The sequence below is a fragment of the Dipodomys merriami genome, unplaced genomic scaffold (assembly GCF_024711535.1).
Source record: "Dipodomys merriami isolate MVZ:Mamm:240054 unplaced genomic scaffold, mDipMer1.0.p SCAF_16, whole genome shotgun sequence".
NCBI lineage: Eukaryota > Metazoa > Chordata > Mammalia > Rodentia > Heteromyidae > Dipodomys > Dipodomys merriami.
This window is the reverse complement of record NW_027202937.1, coordinates 1,472,789-1,484,979: the sequence shown is the minus strand read 5'-3', so window position 1 is coordinate 1,484,979 and position 12,191 is coordinate 1,472,789. Positions and strand designations below refer to the sequence as shown.

The following is a 12,191-nucleotide window of genomic DNA, read 5'->3' as shown; positions in this document are numbered from 1 at the left end:
TAGTGTTCTCTCTTCCTCCCTCTCTCCCTTCCTCTCTTCCCCTGCACCTCTCTCCCACTAGCCAGAGGAAGCTCGATTCATGGCATGCATGCCGGTCGCTGGAGCTGCCCCCAGAGTGAGGAACTCAGGTCTCTAGCCAATAGCTGGAAAGTACTGCAACTGGCCAGCACCCACATGGGCAAGCATAGAGGCAGAGTGTCCAGTCCCAGTGAAGCCTTCGATTCCAGCCCTGGCCAATACCTCAGTGATGCCCTCGGGAGAGACTGAGCCTGAGCACCAAGCTGTCCTTCCTCCCAGCTCCTCCATCCTAAACCCGTGGGCATGTCACTCACCCGTGGTCACCGCTATGCTGAGAATGTCGGCGGTGAGGTGGGTGCTGTTCCCATGAAGTGGAAAGTGGAGGCTGCTCAGGTGAGCTCTGAGGGACTCCAGGGAGGAGACATTTTCAACACTGATCTCAATATCCACTGTGTATTCTTCCACCACGGGCCTCTGGACTGAAATGAGAATGCACGAAAGGCCGTGAGCCATGCGAGAGGCAGACAGGTGCGGATGGGCATTCATACCAGTGAAAGCTGAGGCTGGGTGCACTGTGAACACTCAGAGAGGAAGCGGAGATGTGTGCCCCACCAATGGCCATCCTCAAACTCGGTGCCCAAGGGCAAGGACCAGGACATGGAGAGGCTATGATGGGGCAGGAGGGGGTACACCAGGCGGGTCCCTGCCACCACTCAGGCTATGAAAGCCATTGCTCGGATCCACAGCAGTGGGTTGCGTCCTCCTAGCCCTTTGCAGTTGATGCACACGCATCCTAAGAGGGGAACCAAGCGCGGCCTGAAGGCCTCCGGCCTGGGAAAAATGAATTTCTTTGCTCTTAGCCTGTGCCTACTGGGCACTTTTCCTATTGCCAGTGCTTTGTGTCTCCAGTGGCCAGGATGATGACAAGTATTCAAATAGGATACTTATAAAGAAAACTTTATAATGTATACAGGGAAATTAAAAAAAGATTTCCTATTCTTTGTTAACTCTTCCAAATTGTCTTCAGACAACTGATTACTGGCATTCTAAATGAATCTACTCCCCAACACACACACACACATACATACACACATACACACATAAACATACACACATACACACATGCACACACACACACATACAAATACACATACACACATACAACCATGCACATATGCACACATACACATATCACATATACACACATGCACGCACATACATACACATACACACATACATATATACACACATACACACATACATATAAGCATACACACATACACACATACTCATATACACACAAATACACATACACACATACACATAAGGCACATACACACATACAAATACACATACATAATACACATATACACATACACACATATACACACATACAAACACACACATAATACACACATACACGCATATACACACATACAAACACACACATACACACATACACATACACACAATACACACATACACATACACATTCATAAACACATACACACGTACACATACACAAATACACATATACACATACACACACACGCATACACACATACATATACGCATACATATACACATACACACATACACATACACACGTACACACACGCATACACATACACACATACGCATACATGCACATACACATTCATACAGACATACACATACACATACTCACATACACACGTACACACACACACACACACACTGCAGACAGGCCTGACTATGTGAGTAATAAACATTATTGTTGCTCTTTCCCAGTTTCCTGTATGGCATCATGTCCTGGCCATTTGTGAGCAGCTTCTCGAGGGCAGGGCCCGTTTCCTTTACCTCTCATGGCCTTACTCATCTGGCATCGAGCTGCCCGCATTGGAAACACAACTAGTCCCTCCTTTTTTTGTTTATTTTTTTTGGGGGGGTCTGGTTGTGGGGCCTGAACTCTGGGCCTGGGCGCTGTCCCTCAGCTCTTCAGCTCATGGCTAGCGCTCTACCACTTGAGCCACAGCGCCACTTCTAGCCTTTTCTGTTTATGTAGTGTTGAGGAATCAAACCCAGGGCCTCAGGCATGCAAGGCAAGCACTCTATCACTGAGCCACCATATCCATTTCAGCTCATCAGGAATTTCTTTTCTTTTTTTTTTTTTTTTTACTGTGAAAATACCGTACAGAGGGGTTGGTCACTTCTTAATAATTCCTCCCCACCTTCAAGTCCAGGATTGACAAAATCTTTGATCTAAGCCATGTATTGGTGACTCATGCCTATAATTCTAGCTATTCAAGAGGCTGAGATCCTGGAGGATCAAGCTTCAGTGCTCACCCAGGTAATGTCTACAAGACTCCATCTCCAATCAACCAGCAAAATGCTGGACTGGAAGTATGGGTCAAGTGGTAGAGTGTCAGTCATGATAGAAAAAGCCAAGTAAGATCAGCACCAGGCCCTGACTTAAACCCTAGTAATGGCAAAAAAAAAAATGAATAAATGAATGAATGAATGAATCTTTGGCCCAGATGTGGCTGGAACACACAGTAAGAGGAGAAGCTGTAGGCTCAGGTAGTTAATGAAGAAACTATAGTGACAAAGAATGATTCTTACATGTGTCTTGAAAATATTTTCAAGCACAGTGAAGGTTAATAAATATTTGCAAAATCATGGCTTTAAATTTTGAGCCAAATCTAAAGGCATGATGTACAGTAACACGAAGTTAAAACTCTTCCTGCTTCCTAAAAGAACATTTTTTCCCCATATCATTGTAAGATTTTCAAAAAAAAAAAAAAGAGGATATTCCCAGAACTATTGATGTCAAGTAGATTGAGAACATTTATTAGGAGAAAATCCAACTATGAAGTGTTTCTTGCAGAGGCTGAAGTATTTGTCCATTTAAGAGTGGTAATCTATATCTCTCTTAGGACGTGGATTTTACGCATTCATCTTGCTGACAATCATTTCATGTTGTATCGTTTGATTTGCTGGAATGAACTCAAATTCTAAGAAGAGGTCTGACCAGATTTTCCAGGAATGTATGCTTACGTTAAATTTTCTTCTTCTAATGAGATGTGTACCAGGAGAATAAGATGATATTAAAACTTCCCATGGAATCTCATTTTGTCACGAAACTATGGTGTTGCCCCAGGTTTTCTGTTTTCTTTTGGATTCTCAAGTGTTCTGGGATGAAAATCAGCTTCCTGGAAGGACTGCTCATCTTCACTGTGGGACGCTGAAGTGGGACGCGGCACCCTTGTGAGAAAGGATCCCACATGCACGGTATGTACAAGGTCTGCCTGGGAGCATTCTTTCTTTCCCAAGAGGTAATGCAGCCGGATCTCTTCCTTCCAGAACGTTCACCAGCCCCAGCATCCTCTTTGTTGAAACCAGCCGGCTGTCCTTCCATGAAATGTAAACAGGATTTCCTGGACAGCGGTTGCTTCTTTAGAAATGAGAGAGGCAAGAGCAAACGCAGTGTCATCCGCTTCACTGGGAAAACTGAGGCAGACCGAATTTCCTGGGAAGAGGAGCCAGGCCTGGGAACCCCTGACCCACACCCTCTTTGACTCCTCTGAGAAACACAAGAGGGTATTCTCCTGCCTTGGGCAATTCCTTCTTGCCTGCAAGCAACCCAGATGCCAGATACAGCCCTGACGCCGCTGGACAAAGCCAGAGGTGCCTTCTCCACCCCCCTCAGACAGACCCAGAACCCAGGGACAGAAAAAGCACAACCCTCCCTCCCCAACCCCTCCCCAAACCCCAGAGGCTGGGAAAGGAATGCTTCTTGTCCTGCCCTAGGGCTGCCAGCGGCTCAAGAGGAATGGTTTGTCTCTCTGCTCCTGTATCCTTTAAAAGTCTCTATGTCTGAGGGCACAGTATCAGTGGGAAATGGGAAAACATACAACAGAGGGGCCCATCAGCTGCACTGGACATTGATGCAAATGAACTAAGCTACTCAAGGGCAGCGATAGGAGGGAGGGAGAGAGGGAAAGAGGGAACAGCTGACACTAAGCAAAAGGAAAGAAATGGATATATCACCCACCACGGAAGAAATAGTTGTATTATCAAAGCTTACAGAATTCACAAACTTTACAGACCATGATAATGACAGTTGGCCTCGTGAAGGTTAACATGTGTTTGTGACTTTAACTAAGTGTCAGTATCTCACAATACTGTGAAATTTGTGAAATTTATGTAATCTCTTAATCTCAATAAAAACTATTTTTTTTAAAAAAAAAGTCTCTCCTTCCTCTCCAGCCTCTGCACCATCTGGCACCTGACAGCTGTGATAACTCAGTGTGTTTTCTTTGTCTCTGTCTCTGTTACCCCTCATGCTGTTTGTCTGGATCTCTCTGGCTCCCAGAAGGTGGCAAATTCCAGGTGTCACCAGTGTCAGGCCGAGGCCCACAGGCCGGTCCAGGAGGCACTGAACAACCAGGATTTCCCCTCTTCTTTCCCATCGGTCACAGCCAGCCTGGCGGCACTTATCTGAGAGACATTTCTGGAAAGTTGGCCACAAAGTTGTGACCAGTAGAGCCGAGTCTTAATCACAACTGTTTAAGCAAACAACGCTCTATTTGCCTGGCAACGCTAATGCGAGCTATTACTTCTCAGAATCCGAGCCTAAGTAGATGCAGAAATTAACCTCCCACCTACAAAAGAAGGAAACATGTTGGCTTCATCCAGGAGAAAGGAGCTTGGGATGGGTTTTCTATTGATGGAAGGAGGCCATGCTTTTTTTTTTTTTTAATCATGTATGATGAGACTCTCTCTTTTGCTCCCTTACCCCATAGCAAGTAATCATCCACCAATGCCTCTTCTCCTGTCCTCAAAGCTAGCTCTGCAGCATCCTCTTCATCTAGAAATGTGGGCCAGGCTTGCCTGTTCTCATCCCTTTACAAAGCTACTCCAAGAATCATGAAATTGAGACCTCATAGGAAGATACAGAAACACGCATTGAACTGACTCTCAGCTGTGAGCGAGAGGGGGAGGTAGAGAGCAGGGGGCAGAGTAAGAATGATGTGTCACCCTTTAAACTCTCCAAGCCTCCTTGCTCATCTGTAGCCAGGGATGGAACTTTCTGTACAGGATTGTTAGGGAGCAAGGGTTCAATATGAAACCAGCTTGCAAAATCTGACATAGCCTCACCAGTCAAAGCAGTCATGGAGATTTAAACGTAAGCATAATGATTATATTTCACGCAAATAGGTAGTAGTATTAATAGTATTCTAATCTGGTTGTTAAAATGGTTAAAGGAACAAAATAAAAAAGAATGAACACGAATCAGAATATGAACATACAAGGTCAAAAGATTCCCAACATTCAATGACAAACCTAAAGCTAAACCCAGACCAAAACTACACCCATACCCCAGCCAAGAGCACCCAACGCTCACGTCTGTCCCCCGCCCCAATGCTCACTTAGGGTGCTACGTAGATGTATGAGAAAAAGTATAGTCACGAAACCCCAAAATTCTGTTCCTCAAACCAAAAAAAAAAAGCACATAGCATTTTCTGGATCCCGATCGAGAAGGACCAGCACACCTGTCAGGATTTCAGCTCAGGCAGCCAGAGCCCTGATCTGCGAGGGCCTGGCTCTGGTGGGGAAATGTGGGCATGGCAGACGCCCAGCACAGACTTTCCCTAGGTCCCTGCCCCCTGCCCCACAGCCCTGCCCTGTCTCCTCCCAGCACTCACTCCTCTCAGAAAATAACGAATGGGGACTCGTTAGCCTCAGCCCTGCTGATGTTCCTCCCAGTAAGCTCAGAACTGTGCGATCCTATGACTCCTGAGCTATGAGAATGGTTACCTTTAGCTGGGTGCAGTGGGTCATGCCTGTAATCCCAGCACTTGGGAGGTGAGACCACAGGTCCTGAGTAGTTGCGTGGGGTGAGGCAGATCACTTTCTTTACAGATGTACCAGGTCCTTGCGCTTTTCTTTCCTTTTTCTTTCAGTGTGACTGGGGTTTGAACTCAGGCCCTCAGGCTTGGTAGCCAGGTGCTCTACCACTTGAGTCATGCCCCCAAGCCCTTTCTGGTTTAGTAGTTTTTCTTTTTTTTAAATTTTATTTTATTTTATTTGAGAACATACTGTACAGAGGGGCTACAATTACATGGGCAGGATAATGCATACATTTCTTACCAAGCATTGCAGCCTCCTCCTTTGTTTACCCTTAGTAGTTTTTCTTTCTTTTTCAAGAGGGTCTTGCATTCTCATCCTGGCTGACTTGGGAGCACAGTTCTTCGCACGTGCTCTGCTTGGTGTCACTTTCCTCCTGCTTTCTTCGGTCATCTTCCTGGACAGCCATTGTCCTCATTGTCATTTGTGTCCCCGTGATTCAGGGGCCCACACCGGGCCTTTCGGTGGTCATTTCTGACATGAGTGATGTTGTAAAAGTACCAAGGCCAATCTGTCTTGTGTAGAGGATGGGCTGATTCATTCGCACTTCCCAGATGCCTTGAGAAGCTCAGGGAACAGAAGGCCACCCACAATACGTGGAAAACCCGCCTTGCGGTGATTTATCACTCTCAGGACTGTTTTGCAAGGAAGCCAGCTTGGAAATTTCCTGGAATGTCATATTTCTAGACAGCTACCACCCTGCTCTGTCACCATGGGTACGGACAGGTGGGTTCAGAAGTCTGGGAAGAGGTGACCCTCACAGCTCCTCTGGGAAGCCCACAGCCTGGGCCCAGGGAGAACTTGATGGAAACCTGGGGGGGGGGGAATTCTTCCACCAAGTTTGATTTTAATAAGAAATAAAAAATGCCGAGTACAGTGGCTCAGGCTTGTAATCCTAGCTACTTGGAGGGCAGAGATGGGGGTTCAAGGTTCAAGGCCAGCCAGGGTATAAAAGTTTAGGAGACTCCATCTCATTTGATGGCTATGAACAGTGGCATGCATCTGTTGTCCAAGCTCTACAGGAAGCACAAGTTGGAGTATTGCAATCCAGGCCAGTCTAGGCATAAAACAAGACTTCACCTTGAAAATGTGGGGGCTGGAGGTGTGTCTCAATCAGTAGAGTGTTTTATAGCCAAATAGGAAACCCAGAGATCAAACCCCAGTGTCATAAAACCATCATCATCATCATCATCATCATCATCATTATCATCATCATCATCATCATCATTATCATCACCATCATCACCATCTTTCAAAACATGAATCAGCACATGTTTGGCTCTGTGCCTAACCCAGTGTACAAGAGGCATCATGGGGTTATGAGGATAATGACGCTTGTTGTAGAGCAAGTACTGGGTTGCAGGAAGGAGAAGGGCAAGTGGGGTAACACTGGGATAACAAGGTGAAGACTAAACCAAGAAAGAGGGAAAGAAAGGAGGGGAGGGGAGGGGAGGGGAGGGGAGAGAAGGGGAGGGGAGGGAAGGGAAGGGGAGGGAAAGGGAGGGAAGGGGAAGGCAAAGGAAGAGGAGGGAAAGGGAGGGGAGGGGAGGGGAGGGAAAGGGGAGGGCAAAGGAAGAGGAGGGAAAGGGAGGGGAGGGCAGGGGAGGGAAAGGGGAGGGCAAAGGAAGAGGAGGGAAAGGGAGGGGAGGGCAGGGGAGGGGAGGGGTGGAGAGGGGAGGGAAGGGGAAAGGAAGGAGGAGGAGTGGAACCACATCAGATTATCAATGTCACCCATCACAATTCTATACTTGTCCTGCACTCTTCACAGGACAGAGCCTTGCATTTTTCAGGGTAAGTCTCTGGAATTTAATGGGAAAACTGGAATGGCAAAAAAGGATTTCAGCCTAGTGATTAGAATGATTCAAAATAAGGTGCTGAGTGGCAGTAGTTTAAAATTGGGGTAGAGATGGAGAGGGCCTGAGGAAAGGAAATGCCGGTGTCTGAGGATCCTGCGGTGGTAACAGGAAAGAAGAGAGACAGCAGTGTGTCGGTATGAGCCACTTAACATCATTGACGCATGGAACGTGGAGAACCTTTCACATCACTTTTGGCGATGCTGCCATCAATGAGACTGGCCCCAGTGTGCCTAGACACTGAGTTATAAGGATCACAGTGTGGAAAGGTTAGAACATATGTCATCTGACTGGATTGACGGAAGAGATGGCTAAGCCAGGGTTCCACATACCTGCTCGTTTTTGCCTCAGGGGTTCTTCACCCTCTAGTTCATGTTCACGGAGACTCTGAAGAAAAGAAAATCATCTTAGGAAGTTGTCTATCAAGGTTGGAAAAGTCTTCTCCACACCAGCTTCCAGCCAAGGCTCGGCAAGTACTGAGTTCAAATCCTAGCTCCATTATAAAAATGACTGTGTGGCCTACTCAACCTCTCTATGCCTTAGACCTAATCAACAGCATGAAGATCAATAGAACCCACTTCCTAAGGTCATTGTACAAACCCAATGATTCCTCAGATAGCCGGGAACAGCTCTGATTCCACAGTAAGAATATTTGGGAATAGGCATACCCCATTCTGAGATAACCACTCACAGTGCCTGCTTCCTCTCTATGAACCTCCTCTCCGTTCTCCCAGTACCTGGTTGAGATCGGTGGCTCGGTAGCTGCTACCCAAGCCTTACCTCTTACTTGCCCTCACTCGGCCTTCCCACCTACAGGTAGGTTTTCCAGCGCCGGCTCCCTTCCAGGCCACCTCTTCTTCAGAACCTCCCCAGATGACCCAGCCCACAGAGGGGTTTCCTTTCCCAGGAACTGCACGTCGCTCTGACAGCCCAGGCCCAAACTGGCTCTGCTCCCTGTGGACCCCCACTGCTGTCCAGCCAGAGCAGTCATGACAATAACAAACAGAACTCCTCGGATCTGTTCCACACTGGGAGCCAGGGTCATCCAGGAGACGGGTGCCACGGCTACCCTCAGCTCACCAGTGAGAAACGCCAGACCAGACAGAGTCGGGATCCGGACTCAGCTCTCCGGCATTTCTCAGGGGGACTGACATCACCTCCTCGGGCAACCTGGGCTCTCTCTCTTTTCTTTCTACCTTTTTCTCCCCTTTTAATTTTTATTATTAGTATTTTTTGTATGTTTATGCGACACCAAGGAATCAAACCCAGGGACTCATGCATGCTAGGCAAGCACTCTACCACTAAGCCACATCCCAAGGCCCACTTTCTACTTTTCCTATGTCTTCTCTACCCACTGAGGTCTACCCTTCCTTCTTTACAAACACGACATCCCTGGATCATCCTCTACTGTTCCTCAGTTACACACCTAAGGAATTATCAGACAAGAGCCATTTACCCCTCTGCATGTCAACTGTGCAGGGATGGTCCCCTCCCCAGAACCTGAGGGCAGACAAGTTAAAGAAGTAGGAAGCCAGGAGGTGCTGTGCACAGGAGAGTTCAGAAGTGATTCTTGAAGGAATAAATAGAGGCATGATGGATGATGATTGGAATTTCACAAGCCCAGTTTCTCCTTCTGGCTGTGAGGCCATGTTAGAGGAACTTCAACGCACAGGAACCGAAGGTACAAAGTCAATATATAGGGTGGTTCCTGTCTACTTCCCCTACAGCCTGCTCTGGCCCCGGGCCCTGGCACAGAAGGCTCTTCCTGCATTCCTGCCTGTGCCTGGGACTGGAGGCAGGAAGAGACTGGACACAGAGGCTTCTCCATCTACATCCTCAGCTGAGATTGGGCTGGACTCAGACAGTCCGGGAGAATGGAACCTCTAAGGGTCATCTCTGCCCAGCTTTCCAAGGTCAAGTTTTCATTCTCTCTGCTTTCCAGTGGGACTAAAACATTTGAAGTCTTACTGCTGTCTGTAGAAAGTCAAAATCAAGGTACATCTCAGTTCTCTTGACTCCTTGTGAGAACAGAATCCTTTGTTCTCCATCCTCCCCCATCTGATTTGCTTAGAGAGATTAGAAACTACTATTTGAAGATTTCTTAAATCTTTTTTTTTTTTGTTTGCTAGTCCTGGGGCTTGAACTCGGGGCCTAGATGCTGTTCCTGAGCTTCTTTTGTTCAAGAGTAGCACTTTACCACTTGAACCACAGCTCCACTTTTGGCTTTTTCTGTGTATGTGATACTGAGGAATCAAACCCAGGGCTTCATGCATGCTAGGCAAGCACTCTACCATGAAGCCACATTCCCAGCACGATTTCTTGAATCTTTACGGTGGTCATCTAGAACCTTCTGGGCACATGTTCGTGAAGGGCTGTGCCTACCTCTCTGCCTCTCCTAATGCTTGCTGGGCTCAGTTTCTTCTAGGGCTCACGTGCATCTTCTTTTAAGGCTTACAGTCATCAGAGATAATAATGGAGGAAAGGCACGTGGACATCAGAAAGTCTCCAGAGGCTGGGGTGGTCATGGTACATATTCTTGATCATCCCAGATTTGAGAAGGTACAGAGCTGGACTGCCAGGTCGTGGGGTCCGGAGAAGCCACTCGCTCATTCTCAGCTTCAGGTTCTGACATCCATCGTGAGCCACCAGCTAGATGTGCAGAGCCACGGCAAGGGCTTTCTGCCATCTCAGGCCGTGGGGTGTTGCCTGGGGCCCATCTGGCTGGCTTAGGGCCTCTGGGGAGCCAGCCCTGGTCCCCTCGATCTTCAGGTCCCCCCTGACTGTGAGACCGCAGACTTTGGGTTCTGGGTAGAATCAGGGAACCCGGGCCTGCTATGGGTTCACAAGGCTCTGCTGGGTAATTACTATAGACAAGAAAACAGTCCCTCCCCACTCGGTGTGTTCCCTGCATAAGTCCCAAATGGCGACCTGAGCCACCACAGCCCGCTCTGTCCAGAGGGGATTTCCTGATGGCTGAGCTTCAGCCAGGGGAGACAAGGTCTCACCAATGCCAGGAAGTGCCCCGCCTCAGACAGGAAGGCTGATAATGCAGAGCAGAGGGGAGCCGGGTGGGCTGGAATGTGGGACAGGTGATCAGTCAAGAGCGAGAGGTAGCTTTGGATGCCTACAAAACAAAACCCCCTGGAAAAACAGGGGGCAGACCAGGGGGCAGCCCTACCATACTCTCTCCTCTTTCCTGGAACCTGACCTGGACCTCTTGCAAATGTATCTCAGCAAGAGTCCTGCTATTGTGTCTTTATGTTTAGATTAAAAACAACTATAAATCAAGAAACACTTTGGATCTGGGCTAACCACCATGCTAAGGTATACAGGGATGAGGGTGTTTAATATTTACTATAAGCCAGCAAAGAATGTACCACCAATTCACATTGTACTCAGCGAGATAAGGAAACTTAACAAAGTCTCCAAAACTACTGCATGGAAAAGCAGGGTTTCAGCCCTGCTTCACACCAACATTGGATGTAGAGCCTGGGGCATGGCCGGTACTCATTGGAGCAGACACGTGTTGCCAGGAAGACCCCAATCATGCTCACCAAACTGAAATTTAAACACTTTATGAAGGTCCCCGGAGGCTTTCCATAGGCTGGAAAGTTTGACAGCAGGCTACCTTATTATATTTCCAAAGCCCATCACTTCCTCCCTCTCTCTGATGCTCTTTCCAGAATTATGTACAGTTACCAAGAAGTAGAAAACACCTCAGCGCCCATCAAGGAGTGAATGCATAAGCAACAGGGGTCTCTCGGCATAGATACAAGAGAACACAACACAGCCTCCAGAGGAAGAAGCTTGTGACACAAACCACAACATGGTGGACCTTAAGACCATAGTGCTAAGCGAAACAAGCCAGCTCCAAAAGATCAGTGTCGTATGATTTGCTTCTCTGAGTTCCCAAGAGTGTAATTTATTTACATGTGGCATTATCTTAAATACTTCACCTTATTTTCAGGATTTTTGTTTCCTGACTACTCTGAAAACAAGAGAAAATGGTGGCTGCCAGGACTTGGGGAAGGAAGAAGTGGAGAGCTGTTGTTGAATGAGTAGGGTTTCCAGTTTTGTCCGATGAAGAAGATTGTCTATGTGACAGCGTGGATATAATTAACATTTATGGTAGCAATTTCTTTCGTTATGTGAAATTTAATATAATTGAAAAGAAAGCTTATTGTGGCATGCTGTGTTTAAGGTGGTCGTGGGATCTGGGCAGCCATGCTGGGCTATGTATCCGGCTGTGTATGATTCTCTGTAGCCTCTGGATTGTAGGAAGATACCATATTTTGGAGGGCAGATCTAAGTAAGAAAAGGAAGAGTCCCTAGCTGTGGGGAGTAGGAGCTTCTCAGAGATGAAGTCTACATTTTACTATCCACCTCAGCGGTCATGGGCTAGTCCCCCGAGCTGCATAGCTGGGCAGTGGA

At 47.4% G+C, this 12,191-nt stretch overlaps 1 protein-coding gene across 4 annotated transcripts in view; it reads right to left on the bottom strand.

Annotated features, from left to right (window-relative positions):
- The window catches only part of Adgrf5 (adhesion G protein-coupled receptor F5), a 73,079-nt gene that overhangs the window by 28,188 nt on the left and 32,700 nt on the right, over window positions 1–12,191 (bottom strand). For all 4 annotated transcript variants that reach the window (XM_070023584.1, XM_070023585.1, XM_070023583.1 and 1 more), the window contains 2 exons: window positions 8,093–8,147; window positions 333–497 (listed from right to left, as the gene is read on the bottom strand). In XM_070023584.1, coding sequence (XP_069879685.1) covers window positions 333–497; window positions 8,093–8,147 — 220 coding nt within the window. The remainder of the gene's footprint in view (window positions 1–332; window positions 498–8,092; window positions 8,148–12,191) is intronic.